Here is a 15,244-nt window from a genome sequence, read left to right on the forward strand (position 1 = left end):
CTCGCGACTTAAAGATCCCCAGGTTATAATTTTCCGGAAACACAGATCCACATCCTAATAAAGCAGTTCAATTCATACGAAAACTGTAAACCCACGTGTTTCTTTAATGTAATATTGTCGTAACATTCCCAAATCAATCAACTGACGAAAACAATAGTTAGCCCATTTACAGTTTCAAAATTATAAAACAATTAGCCTCACGACTTTAATTAACCAGTTAAGGAAACATTATAATTACTGTCTATATACTCGTACTCATATTGTAATCAATAATTGTGTCAATTATTTAAAAAATATGTTGTTGAATCGATACTTTTTTTTTCATTTGTATCTCTGTATCTGTATTTTGTCCACACAACACACGAAAGTGAAACGAATTTGAATGAAACTTGGCATAATATATGTCACTAAAGGTTAAACTAATTGAGCGAAATTCAGAACAGCTCCCTCGGGAAAGAAATAAAAGGCAAAATAATTGATGAATTTGTAATTGAAGTACAGCTAATAGTTATATAAAAAACGTATATCCTTATAAAAAGACTATTAGACTAACATTATTTAGATAACAATAAATCAATTTTTCTTCTGTTTACCAATCTGCCTTAGGAGCCTGATCACAGAAAGCCTTCACTTTGGGTATGGACAGCACACTTTCTTGTAGCTTCTTGAAGCTAGGGTACTGTTCATCAATATCAGAAATTTGGACTAAAACCTTTAAACAGTCGTACATACCAGCGAACACAAAGTCTGCCCAGGTAAGCTGAAACAAAATAAAACGTGTGTATCCATGTATATATTGTAGAGTACATTATGTAGTTTCAAGTAATCTTAAGTGTTTTGAACTAACTCAGGAAATAATTGCTTGAGTGATTTGATTCTAAATTAGTTCACGTTGAGTTATGGTTTTCATCTAGACAAAGAAGTTGCAAAATGGGATGCCAATAGTGGGATTTTTTTACTAAAATTTCTAGTTGAAATTAGGGTCGAGTGCAAAAATGAAATAAACACGACCCCTGCTCAAATAAGAAAGCAATACGTACTATACCATCACTGCAACGTATAAATCGTTGTCCCGAACGTACACGTTATTATATACCTATATATACTAGACGACTGGCCCTGCACTGACTCCGATAACAACGAATAATTTGTTGAAATAACATGATTACTGATTAATTGTCATTAAATGCTCTTACACAGTATAATTGTTGTAAAAATAATAAAAATCGCGTTTTAGACCTAGTAATTAGCTCTCTGGTTATCTCCCAATTGAGCGAAAGCAAGGACCCTATTTCCGGCATAGAACCATTACACCCTCTTATTGAGTTTTCCGTTAAAATTAACTTTCAGGAAAAGCTCGAATCTTGTATAGGGGCTAGGTTCCGCTTCTACAAAGCTGACTGTGACAAAATTACAAGTGCCCTGAATAATATTCTTGGGAGAAGAGATTGTCGAGTTACGATTGCTGTTCTGAGAATTATCATTGCTAAACATGTGCCCAAATCCAAAACACGCTCTAGTAAATATCCGCTATGGTTTTCTGCAGCACTGATAAAAGTCATCAATGAAAAATTTAAATATCGTAAAAATGGCAACCCTCGTGATTTAATTATTTTTAAGTTGCTCATGGAGCGTTGCGCGAAGCTTCATAATCTAAACTATAAATTGTATTTGAATAGCCTGGAAACAACTTTGTCTTCAAACCCTAAACTTTTTTGGAGCTTTATCAAGCGCAAAAAGGGTAAGTCAATTTCCTATCCTGCCACGATGTCCTTAGATGGCGAAGTGGCTTCTTCCGGATCTGGACAGATATAATATCATAAATAACGGTTCGTTATTAAACAGGTTTGTTATTTTTGTTGGCTTCCTGTCGTGTTGGCGCATTGGCGCGTTGGCACGTTTGCGCATTGGCGTGTTGGCGTGTTGGCGTGTTGGCGTGTTGGCATGTTGGACTGTTGGCGCATTGGCGTATTGGCGTGTTGGCGTGTTGGCGTGTTGGCGTATTGGTACATCAGCGTGTTGGCGTGTTGGCGCATTGACGCATTGGCGTGTTGGCGTATTGGCGTGTTGGCGTGTTGGCGTATTGGCACATTGGCGTGTTGGCGTGTTGGCGCATTGGCGTATTGGCGTGTTGGCGTGTTGGCGGATTGGCGTGTTGGCGTGTTGGCGTATTGGCGTATTGGCGTGTTGGCGTATTGACACATTGGCGTGTTGGCGTATTGGCGTTGACGTGTTGGCGCATTGGCGTGTTGATGTGTTGGCGTTTTGACGTGGTGGCGTATTGACGTATTGGCGTGTTGGCGTGTTAGCGTGTTGGCGGATTGGCGTGTTGGCGTATTGGCGTATTGGCGTGTTGGCGTATTGGCACATTGGCGTGTTGGCGCATTGGCGTATTGGCATTGACGTGTTGGCGCATTGGCGTGTTGATGTGTTGGCGTTTTGACGTGGTAGCGTATTGACGTATTGGCGTGTTGGCGTGTTAGCGTGTTGGCGTGTTGGCGTATTGGCGTATTGGCACATTGGCGTGTTGGCGTGTTGGCGTGTTGGCATGTTGGCGTGTTGAACTGTTGGCGCATTGGCGTATTGGCGTGTTGGCGTATTGACGTGTTGGCATGTTGGCGTGTTGGACTGTTGGCGTATTGGCACATTGGCGTGTTGGCGCATTGGCGTATTGGCGTGTTGACCTGTTGGCGAGTTGGCGTGTTGGCGTATTGGCACATTGGCGTGTTGGCGTATTGGCGCATTGGCGTATTGGCGTGTTGGCGTATTGGCGTGTTGGCGTGTTGGCGTATTGGCGTGTTGGAGTGTTGACGTGTTGGCGTGTTGGCGTATTGCCGTGCGAGCGTGTTGGCGTGTTGGCGTTTTGACGTGTTGGCGTATTGGCGTGTTGGCGTATTGGCGTGTTGGCGCATTGGCGTGTTGGCGTATTGGCGTGTTGGCGTATTGGCACATTGGCGTGTTGGCGTGTTGGCGTATTGGCGTGTTGACGTCTTGGCGCATTGGCGTGTTGGCGTATTGGCGTGTTGGCGTGTTGGCGTATTGACACATTGGCGTGTTGGCGCATTGGCGTATTGGCGCGTTGGCATGTTGGCGTGTTGGACTGTTGGCGTTTTGACGTGTTGGCGTATTGACGTATTGGCGTATTGGCGTGTTGGCGTGTTGGCGTATTGGCGTATTGGCCCATTGGCGTGTTGGCGTGTTGGCGTGTTGGCATGTTGGCGTGTTGGACTGTTGGCGCATTGGTATATTGGCGTGTTGGCGTGTTGGCGCGTTGGCGTATTGGCGTGTTGGCATGTTGGCGTGTTGGCGTATTGGCGTGTTGGCATGTTGGCGTGTTGGACTGTTGGCGTGTTGGCGTATTGGCAAATTGGCGTATTGGCGTGTTGACATGTTGGCGTGTTGGGGTTTTGGCATGTTGGGGTGTTGGCGTGTTGGTGCATTGGTGTATTGGCGTGTTGGCGCATTAGCGTATTGGCGTGTTGGCATGTTGGCGTGTTGGCGTATTCGCACATTGGCGTGTTGGCGTGTTGGCGCATTGACGTATTGGCGTGTTGACGTGTTGGCATGTTTGAGTGTTGGCGTATTGGCGTGTTTAAGTTAAGCGAACAATAAAAAAAATGTCGATGTTTCCGATTTTAGTAATTTTCCAATATGCAATGAAACAAAACTAATGAATGAAAACTATTGCTAACGAGCGTCAGATGTAGCCCGGACGACGACCACTGACTACTGCGCTCAGTCAGGCATTATACACATTATATAATTTATATGTAGAAAGCCGGTAGAGATAACTCTAGAAGAAGTCTCTTCCAGCTAGCCTGCGGTAGTTGTTTTATCTATTTTTTATTTTTTATTTTATTACTGGACTTTCATTTGGACAAAATCTCTGTGTTGTTACGGCAATAAAATATATAGCCGCCCCCTATCTTCCCGTGGGTGTCGTAAGAGGCGACTAAGAGATAACACAGTTCCACTACCACCTTGGAACTTAAAAAGCCGACCGGTGGTGGGATAACCATCCAACTGCTGGATTTGAAATACACAGGCTGAAGACGGACAGCAGCGTCTTCGGTGCGACAAAGCCAGCCCTGCGGTCACCAATCCGCCTGCCCACCGTGGTGACTATGGCAAACACACATGAGGAGCTTGAACTTGCGGAGTCCTATGTCCAGCAGTAGACTGTATCAAGCTAAAGTGAAGATGATGATGATGATGAACACGGAATCGACTATCTGTTCAAGCGTTATATCAAGTCAGTCAGGCCACTGCTGGACAAAGGCCTCACTGAGTTCGCGCAAGATATCCCGGTTTTCCGCAATATAACAATATATTTACATATAATTACTAGCTGTGCCCGCGGCTTCGCCCACGTTTAAATCAGTGAGTCACAAAGTTTTCCCGGCAAACTTCCAGTGAAACTCAAAATCTCATCAAAATCGGCTTAGTCGTTCCGTAAACCTTCCTCTTGAAGCCCTCTCTCCATTGGTAAAACCGCATGAAAAGCCGTTCAGTAAATTTTGAGGGAATCGATTACATACACTTTTGGGGACTTATTGTTATAATACACTAACTGTTGCCCGCGACTACGTTCGCGTGGTTATGAAGATATGCATTACTATCAAGATGTTTAAGCAAATTATTTTTTTTTATTTTAGTCACTTGAAATGCTTATCACGCTGAGTAATTTTTTAAAAGGCACAATTTAGTATAATTTATTAGTTATTTTTATAAAACCTCTCTATACACCACATTTTTAGTTTTATTTTCAGGCTGCAGCATAAATAACCTAGCAGGCGAACTTATAGCTGCTGTATATGTTTCATACAAACTATCAACCCCAATCAAACGCCCTTAGCAGTGGAATATCAAAAAATCCGTTCTTAGCGGACGTTTACTAACTATAATCTACCTCCCTGTTAAATTTCATCTTTGTCCATCTTGGACGGATGGACCATCCAGCGGTTTATGAGTTCTCGTGATGAGTGAGTCAGTCACCTTTCTCTATTATGTATATAGATTACGATGCATTATTTGGACTCCTTTTCACCATCTATAGAGCATACATTTTAAATTTCGTCTCTTACTTTAAAAACATAGGCCTTTCATACAAACTTCCGACCCCCGTTTTATCGTCTTAGGTGTCGAGTTTCGTAAAATTCGTTCTTAGCGGATGTTTACGTCCTATACAAAACCTACTTGCCAAATTTCAAGTATGTAGGTTTTATTGTTTCGGAGATTTAGTGATGAGTGAGTCAACCTACCATCCCCCGTTTTAACCCTAAAAGGGAGTTGGTTTCTAAAGATACATTATTTGGACATCTTCTCACCATCTATAGACCATACATTTTAAATTTCAAGCATCTTACTTCAAAAACATAGAACTTTCATACAAACTTCCAACCCCCGTTTTACCCTTAGGGGTCGAGTTTCGTAAAATCCGTTCTTAGCGGATGTCTATGCTCTATAAGACACCTACCTGCTAAATTTCAAGTTTCTAGGTGTTATAGTTTCGGAGATTTCTTGATGAGTGGGTCAACCTACCATCCCCCGTTTTAACCCAAAAAGGGAGTTGATTTCTAGATATACATTATTTGAACACCTTCATTCATTCTTCATTCTTCATTATTTATAGAGCATACATTTTAACATACATTTTTGTTAAGGACACACAAAGAAACTAGCGCCATCTAGCGGCAACCATTGAAACCACGCAAATACAGAGACCGCATGAAACTCTCTACTCAATACTAGATGGCGTTAGAGGTACTACTGTGGAACTATATAGAAGTATAGTCTCGAAAACCGGGTACATGCGCGAACTTTCCAGAATGGTCTGGGCCTCGCGTCGGCCGATATAAATAGCCGCAGGTAGGCGAGCGAGTACAGTTCAGTTTGAGCGATCTTCGAGGTGACTTCAAGAGTGAAAACTAGTGATCAAGAGTGGTACCAGCGAAACCTACGACATTGGCTACGACTGAGGACATTGTGAGTGCTTAGTGTTTGAACTTAGTGCTTAGTGTTTGAACCTAGTGCTTTGTGTTGGACCTAGTGCTAGTGAATAAAGTCTTGAAAAGAGTCAGCAGGTCTTTCTCTCCAAATCATTCGAACCCTAACACGTAACAACTGGTGTCGGAAGTGAGATTTGGAGATGCCATTGACTCCGAGAGAAGACTCCAAGGACTTCAAGGGCGTCAGGACAAGGGCACAACGAGCTGCGGAGCCCACACCTACTAGGGACCAAGCTCCGCCCACCATGGACCAAGCCCCGCCCACTGACCCCGCCTATCATGCCCCGCCCACTGATCACGCCCCCCAGGCCCCGCCCACTCGGGCTCAGGCCCCGCCCACACGGACGCAGGCCCCGCCCACTCGGACGCAGGCCCCGCCTACTCAGGCTCAGGCCCCGCCCACTTTGTCTCAAGCCCCGCCCACCGGACCCGCCCACCTTACCGCGCCCACCAGTGACACCGTAACTTCTACAGACTCTCAAGTGGCTCTTCAATTAGGAAGTTTAATTAAATTAATGGAGCTGCAAAGGGCTGAAATTCGTGCTTTGCAAGAATCACAAGAGCAGCAAAGGGTTGAAATTCGTGGTGCTTTGCAAGAATCACAAGAGCAACAAAAGGCTGAAATTCGTGCTTTGCAAGAATCACAAGAGCAACAAAAGGCTGAAATTCGTGGTGCTTTGCAAGAATCACAAGAGCAACAAAAGGCTGAAATTCGTGCTTTGCAAGAATCACAAGAGCAACAAAAGGCTGAAATTCGTGGTGCTTTGCAAGAATCACAAGAGCAACAAAAGGCAGAAATTCGTGGTGCTTTGCAAGAATTACAAGAGCAACAAAAAGAGCTCCAAGAAAAAACGCTTGGGGCTGTAAAAGATGTTAGTGACGCGGTGACCAAGCTTCGAAAAGATGTCGACGTAGTGGAAGAACGAGTTACCGGGTTAGGATTGGATGTCGAAAATGTGAAAACCGGCCTCACTGAATTACAGAAGAAAGTAGTGCGCCTTGAAACCACGGGAGTCGCGATGTCTAGTGGAAGTACCGGAGTGGCGCAAGGACCGAGAGTGAAAGTGCCTCCGTACGACGGCACTACTCCGTGGAACGCTTATCGTCAACAATTCCAGACTGTTGCTACTGCCAACGGATGGACGGAAGAGCAATGCCTGACCGCTCTCACTGTTGCGCTCAGAGGGCAAGCCTTGTCGGTTCTGGAAGCACTGCCACATACAGGAAACGGGTTCCACGGCTTGATGGAGGCACTTGAATCCCGATACGGAGAGCGACACCTGGAACACGTGTTCCGTGCCCAACTGCGTGACAGAGTCCAACGCTCAGGAGAAGGACTACAACAATGGGCGTTGGAAATTGAAAAACTCGTCAGGAAGGCCCACCCAGGAGCCGACACCAAGATGGTAGACACGAATATTGTTCAAGCATTTGTCGACGGAATCAAAGACCTGGAGGTCAGAGCTGCAGTGAGACTTCGACACCATACCTCGCTAAAGGAAGCATTGGCGCATGCTTTGGAAGTAGAGGCTGTTCGCCATGACATACGGCAGACCCATAAGATCCGCGAGGTCTCTGAGGAAGTTAAGGAGGTCAAGGCTCCTACGAAGAAAAGCTATGGAGTCATGTGCTACAAGTGCGGCGAAAGAGGCCATCTTCAGCTCAACTGCCCGCAGAAGGAGACCCAGATAGCAAGGATGAAAAGGATTGAGGAACAAATAGAGGAGCTGAAGAAACAAGGGGCTTCGTCCCCTGCCCGGGAGCAGGGAAACGAATAAAAGCCAGGACTAAGGGGCGAGTACTGGCTGACGCGGAGGAAGCCCCAATAACTGTTATCTCCCAGGCATGCAGCGGGAATAGTCTTGCAATTCAGGGGACTATTAACGGGACGGATTGCAAAATGACTCTAGACACAGGCGCCTCTAGAACAATAGTGAACCCAAAGCTGGTAAAAGCCACAAGGGGACACAAGAGGAGAATTAACTGTCGGCTTCTTACGGCCTCCGGTCAGCCAATACCCGTCCTGGGAGAAATGTCAGTTACGATGTATGTAGGGGGGTCCTCATACTCTCATAACGTTATCGTGGCTGAGATTATGGATGATTGCATCTTGGGTTTGGATTTTATGAAGAAACACAACTGCAGAATTAATGTCACTGACGGAGTTTTCAAGTGTGGTGAAGAAGAAATCTTCATTCTTGGTGGTGCTTGCGGGAAAGTTGCATGTGTAAAGAAAGTCATTATACCTGGAAGAGCGGAAGCTCGGGTGTTGGTGAAACTACCGACAACTGGAAAGAAAAAGTCAAACAGATGCGTATTGATCGAAGACACACCTGCCAAGACATCGGCGCAAAAACTGATGACGGCGAGAACCCTTGTTAGTGGAAGCAGTAACGCTGTGGTCAAGGTTTTGAACCTTGATGATCGCGAGATCTGCTTGAACAAAGGTGACGTCATTGGAAAATGTGAAGAAGTTGTCTGGATGAAAAAGTGTAGTTCGATGACAGGCGCAGACTTGGCAAAGAGCAACAACTACGAATTAGTGACTGAGCTACTCGATGACTGCAAGAGTAATCTTACTTATTCGCAGAGCATGAAAGCCAAGAAGTTTTTACAGCGCTACGCGAATATCTTCTCCAGTCACGAAGGGGACCTTGGAAGAACGTCGATGGTCCAGCACAGAATAGATACCGGAAGCGAGAGACCAATTCGTCAACGAGCAAGACGGATACCAATCGCAAAGGAAAAAGAAGTTGAAGGCCTTTTGGAGGACATGAGAAGGAATAAGATTATTGAACCGTCTGCAAGTCCGTGGTGCTCACCTGTTGTATTAGTGAAAAAAAAGATGGTAGCACGAGATTTTGTGTGGACTATAGGCGTCTCAATGATGTCTCTAAGAAGGACAGTTACCCGTTACCTCGAATCGACGACACTTTGGATACCTTGAGTGGCATGAATTGGTTCTCAACTCTAGATCTAAAATCTGGATACTGGCAGGTGGAAATTCATCCAAAAGACAAGGAGAAGACAGCTTTCTCGACCGGTAAAGGATTATGGCAATTTAAAGTCATGCCCTTCGGATTGTGCAATGCACCTGCCACATTCGAGCGACTCATGGAGTGTGTACTGGCAGGCTTAGTTGGAGAGGCTTGCTTAGTCTACTTAGATGACGTCATCATTGTTGGCCGTGACTTCGAGGACCATTTGCAAAACTTGGAGCGAGTTTTCGCTAAAATAGAGGGGGCCAAATTAAAGTTGAACCCAAAAAAGTGTCGTTTATTCAGGAATAAGGTCAGTTATCTCGGCCATGTTATCTCCAGTGATGGAATCCAGACAGACCCGGAGAAACTGGAAGCAGTCCAAAAATGGCCTACCCCTAAGGACAAAACCGAAGTGCGGGCATTCCTCGGACTGTGCTCATACTACAGGCGTTTTGTTAAGGGATTCTCAGAGATAGCCAAGCCATTACATCGGCTGACAGAAGATAAACGACAATTTAGTTGGGATGGGACTTGTGAAGATTCTTTTCAGAAACTGAAAAAACATCTGTGTGAAACACCAATCCTGGGATATCCACAAACCGAAGGTCGATTTATAGTCGACACGGATGCAAGCAACACGGCCATTGGAGGGGTGTTATCTCAAAAACAGGGTGAAAGAGAAGTAGTTATTGCATATTTCAGCAAATCTTTATCCAAGCCAGAGAGAAACTACTGTGTGACAAGAAGAGAACTCTTGGCTGTTGTAAAGACGCTACAACATTTCAACAAGTATCTCATCGGCAGACAGTTTTTACTGCGAACTGATCACGCAGCCTTGAAGTGGCTACTGCAATTCAAGAACCCAGAAGGTCAAGTAGCTCGATGGATTGAGCAGCTTCAGGAGTACGACTTCAAGGTGGAACACCGCAGCGGAAAGATGCATGGGAATGCCGATGCACTCTCACGAAGGCCGTGTTCGGAAGACTGCAAACACTGTGTTAAGCAAGAATCTAATGAAGTAACATTAAAGCTAACAAGAACAAGTCCTTTGGGTATCTGGGAGAGTGATGCTATGAGGGAAGCTCAAGAAAGAGATGACGACCTTCGGCACATCATCACATGGAAGAAACGGGGTGACGTAAAACCAATCTGGAGTGAGGTTGCACCCACTGGCGCTGTCACTAAGGCGTACTGGGCTCAATGGGACAGTCTGATACTTCAAAACGGAATACTCTACCGGAAATGGGAGAAGACTAACGGCAGAGAGTTCCACCTTCAGATAATTGTCCCAAGAACGAGAGTACCAGATGTTCTCCGTGAAATACATGATGGCGTATCAGGAGGTCATCTAGGTGTCAAGAGGACGTTAACAAAAGTGCGAGAACGATTCTACTGGTTGCATTGTCGAGATGATGTACAGGATTGGTGCCGCAAATGTACTACTTGCGCTGCTGTAAAAGGACCACAGACCAGGAGCCGTGGGAATCTGCGATTGTATAACGTCGGTGCACCGTGGGAACGAATTGCAGTTGACGTAGCGGGGCCATTTCCTGTAACGGAATCGGGAAACAAGTATTTTATGGTCGTCATGGACTACTTCACCAAATGGCCCGAAGTGTTCGCCATACCAAACCAAGAAGCTACAACAGTTGCTTCTAAGTTAGTCGAAGAAGTGATATGTCGCTTTGGCGTGCCTCTAGAAATCCATTCCGATCAGGGCAGGAACTTCGAATCGCAAGTATTCCAGGAAGTGTGCAGAATTTTGGGCATGCATAAGACGAGGACCACCGCGTACCATCCACAGTCTGATGGAATGGTTGAGAGATTTAACCAGACCCTGGAGAAGCATTTGGCGAAATTGGTAGACGACAAACAAAAAGATTGGGACAAGTATATACCACTCTTCCTTCTGTCGAGCACGAGAGCATAAAAGCTACCCCGGCGTATGTCAATTACGGTAGAGAATTACGAATACCAGTAGACCTATTGACTGGAGGGTCACCGGAGGAACCAAATACCGTACAAGACTATATCAGCGATTTAAGGGAAAAAATGCGCTATATACACGCCTTGGTTCGGGAAAATGGGTTACATTCAAGCGAGAACATGAAAACCAGATACGACCGGAAATCGAACACGAGCGGCTTCAAGGAAGGGTCACTGGTGTGGCTGCATAACCCAACCCGCCGGAAAGGGAAATCGCCAAAGTTGCAGACCAAGTGGGACGGCCCATACAAAGTGGTTACCCGACTGAATGATGTGACTTACAGGATTCAAAAACAACCAAAAGGAACATTCAAAGTGGTACACATAGACCGTCTGGCGCGTTACCATGGCAGTAACAACGATGCTCGGGACGAGCATCTCTAAGAGGGGAGTAGTGTTAAGGACACACAAAGAAACTAGCGCCATCTAGCGGCAACCATTGAAACCACGCAAATACAGAGACCGCATGAAACTCTCTACTCAATACTAGATGGCGTTAGAGGTACTACTGTGGAACTATATAGAAGTATAGTCTCGAAAACCGGGTACATGCGCGAACTTTCCAGAATGGTCTGGGCCTCGCGTCGGCCGATATAAATAGCCGCAGGTAGGCGAGCGAGTACAGTTCAGTTTGAGCGATCTTCGAGGTGACTTCAAGAGTGAAAACTAGTGATCAAGAGTGGTACCAGCGAAACCTACGACATTGGCTACGACTGAGGACATTGTGAGTGCTTAGTGTTTGAACTTAGTGCTTAGTGTTTGAACCTAGTGCTTTGTGTTGGACCTAGTGCTAGTGAATAAAGTCTTGAAAAGAGTCAGCAGGTCTTTCTCTCCAAATCATTCGAACCCTAACACGTAACAATATCAATCATCTTACTTCAAAAACATAGAACTTTCATACAAACTTCCAACTCCCGTTTTACCCCCTTAAGGATCGAGTTTCGTAAAATACGTTCTTAGTGGATGTCTACGCTCTATAAGGAACCTACCTGCCAAATTTCAAGTTTCTAGGTGTAAGTCGCTTTCTCTGTCCCTATGTATGCTTAAATCTTTAAAACTACGCAACGAATTTTGATAAATAGTTTTTTTAATAAATAGTGATTGAAGAGGAGGGTTTATATGTATAATACATGCATAATATAATAGAGGAACACTGATAGTTTTTGCAACCGTGCGTAGCCGGGGCGGGAAAATTAATCACAGCTTTGGCACTGCTCAAAATGAGAAATATCAGAGCTATTTATATGAAAGTTTATGCATCGAACTATGTTTTCTAAATCTATTTATTACGATTAATAAGTACATACGTCGTTATTTGGATTTGACTCATATCAGCTAAAATTTATTTACACAAACATTCAAATGATAATATGATAATATACATTACCCTCCCAAGAGCCAAATGTCCATTGTTTTCGATGATTATTTCATTTAGCTTCTTCAGCATACCCGGATAATGGTTTGTTTCGTTTTCCTTTTGCATTTTTGCTTTATGTGCCTCATCTGACTCTTTGAAAACAGCTGCAGCTCCTGCAAAAGATAAATAATTATAAAATTCATTTAAATACAATACATTACTTTTTATATAAAAAACTGATACAAACAAATGTATTTTTTTTATTATTATTATTTTTTTATTTTTGTCTAAAATAGTTATAAATTTTGTGCTGACTATAAATTCACCAAACAGTATAAATTTTGATGGTGAATAATGCGCTCGTATTTTACTTACACGGAACGCCTCTCTTCAGCTCTTTCAGCGATAAGACCGCCTTTGTACATCTTACATTTTATGTTACTATTATTTTTTTTTGTATCTTTTAATGGTGTACAATAAAAATTAAAAAAAGCCATGTTTTTATGTGAATACTAGCTGACCCAGCGAACTTCGTATCGCCTAACAGTCGATTCTTTAATTTTATTAATTTTTTTTTTGAATTTTTCTCTCCGTAAGAACCATCCTCGTACTTCAAGGAATATTTTAAAAAAAGAATTAGCGAAATCGGTCTAACCGTTCTCGAGTTTTGCGCTTAGCAACACATTCAGCGACTCATTTTTATATTATAGATGGCGTATTCCGGAAGTGTCAAAATAACAATCGCGGAATGTTCCGTATAAGAAAGAAACTACTACTGAGGAAATACCATAATTTGTATAATATGTACTTTATCATGACGACGCGTTCGCGCAGCGATAATTGCACTGGCTGTTGCGCTGGTAGTCGCGGGCTCGATTCCTGCTCACGTCAGACATTTATATCGACCATATAGATGTTAGTCGTGGTCTGGGCGTTATATTTGTATGCTGTGTGTGTTTCCGGAACCCCAACACAAGAGAAAATCCTACTGGGGGATCCCGTTGAGTGTGAAGCGTTTATTAATTCTAATTCTAATTTTTATTCCCACATTCACTCGTGTCACATAACGTCACATTTTGTTTACCCGTTTAAATACGTGCTTTAATTAGCCATTGGCCCATAGTGACAGAATGAATGAATGAATGAATTTCATTTTTGAGAATATTCCAAAAATATATTTACGGAGACGAATGTCGGTGAAAAAGTCCATGACTTGATCGATCTCGAAATCCTCCTCGATATCCTTGCCGGCGAGCTCGTACTTCCGGCCGAGGTAGCGCTCGATGGCTGTACTTTGCGCGTACTTCTTGCCGTCGATCTCGAGGACCGGCATTTGGCCGAAGGGCATCGCTGTAAATATACAAATTTCTTTATTCAATAAGGCTGTAAAAGTATTTTAAATCGTCATTTTACAAATTAAAATTATATTCTATTTTAATAAATTAAACACAATTAATGCTTAAGCTTAGCTTAAGCTACCACCGATTTGGAATTTAGTTTCTGTACAGAAGAATCGGTAAGGAACTCCGCAATTAATGTTTCAAAAAAACTCAATTGTATAAACTAAATAAACGACGCACGCATACCTACTTGAAAAAAAGTAGGTGGTCTTATAAATTATGATAAAATATGTACAAAATTAATATACTTTTTTATATAACTACAACTATAATATTACTTTTTTATAGATCGACATACAAGTCTACGGCTCATCTGAGTGCCTAGTTAAGTGCGAGTTTTGTTTAATCCGTCTCGCAATAACGCGCGTAAATTTTAACTTCATTTTGTATGAGAAATTCGGGATTTCAAGCTAGTTCTCGCGTTTGCCGCTAGATGACTGTATCGATTGTATCGTATACTAGTCTTTATCGTCTAGGCTGCACTGTTTAAATTCTTGTACCAAAATAATCTTCACGTATAAACGCGCTAGGCACTCTGATAGAAACTTGGTAAGCGACTACCGTAGCATGTAGACGCCTGCAACACCAAAAGCATCGCAAGCGTATGCCAGCCACCAGCTCTGGTCACCTTACTCTCCACAATAATACAACTATGCTTGAAAGCAGTATTATTTATCTGCGATCGTCTGTAAGGTCGAGGTACTTCTTCAGTCGAGCTGTTCCATATTTTAAGCAGGATATTTTCTGCTGTGCCTTACCTCAGTTAAATTTTATTTATTGTTAGTTCTTTATCATATTGACAATAACAGCTTCTCGAGATAAAGTCTATAGAATTAATCTACACTTGTCAGTATTTACAAGATAACGCAATCTAATATTAAAATAGTTTCATCACTTTTATATTTCATTTTTGTTTTATCGTTATGAAGTATTTGGATGTTGTGACTGTTTTATCTAAACACTTTTTGTGGATTAGGATTTTGGCCTTATTTGTCATTGTATACACTGATTGGCCCTAACATAGATAACACAGTTAAATTGCGTTTTTAATAGAAAAGTTTTGGGGTAGTTCTGGTTTCTTTCATTCTATAATATGTATTTTGCGGTGTGGTGTTCAAATGTGAGGTTTGCGGGTAAAAAAATTTCGTGACGCAACATTGAAAAAATCGCAAAAAATTAAACATTAGCATTACAGAAATTAAAGTACTTAAAATTCTCAACAAAAATCACTATATGGTTTTTTTTTTTCAGACCAACCGTTCGGCATCAAAGAAATCAGAACTACCCCAAAACTTTCCTACTAGCGGCCCTAAGAATACCTACAAATTGACTGTATTATAGAACACATCTTATCGAAATTCGCACTACCAAAGCAAAGAGTTATAGTGTTGTTCAAGTTTTAATAAAATTTAAACCGAAATTTACTGAAATTTGCAAGTGCTTAGAGCATATTCAAAAAAAAAAAAATATAGATACTGCTCTTATTGATGATGCACCTATAACGTATGTTCA

The 15,244-nt window shown here is 42.8% G+C and overlaps 1 protein-coding gene across 3 annotated transcripts in view; it reads right to left on the reverse strand.

Moving 5' to 3' along the window:
* Window positions 1-474: 474 nt before the first annotated feature.
* Window positions 475-15,244, reverse strand: part of LOC123660271 (glutathione S-transferase 2-like) — a 32,027-nt gene continuing 17,257 nt past the window's right edge. For all 3 annotated transcript variants that reach the window (XM_045595366.1, XM_045595365.1, XM_045595364.1), the window contains exons 3-5: window positions 13,515-13,682; window positions 12,363-12,505; window positions 475-760 (exon numbers count right to left, since the gene is read on the reverse strand). In XM_045595366.1, coding sequence (XP_045451322.1) covers window positions 590-760; window positions 12,363-12,505; window positions 13,515-13,682 — 482 coding nt within the window. In that variant the 3' untranslated portion in view covers window positions 475-589. The remainder of the gene's footprint in view (window positions 761-12,362; window positions 12,506-13,514; window positions 13,683-15,244) is intronic.

Source organism: Melitaea cinxia, chromosome 15, assembly GCF_905220565.1.
Source record: "Melitaea cinxia chromosome 15, ilMelCinx1.1, whole genome shotgun sequence".
NCBI classification, from domain to species: domain Eukaryota; kingdom Metazoa; phylum Arthropoda; class Insecta; order Lepidoptera; family Nymphalidae; genus Melitaea; species Melitaea cinxia.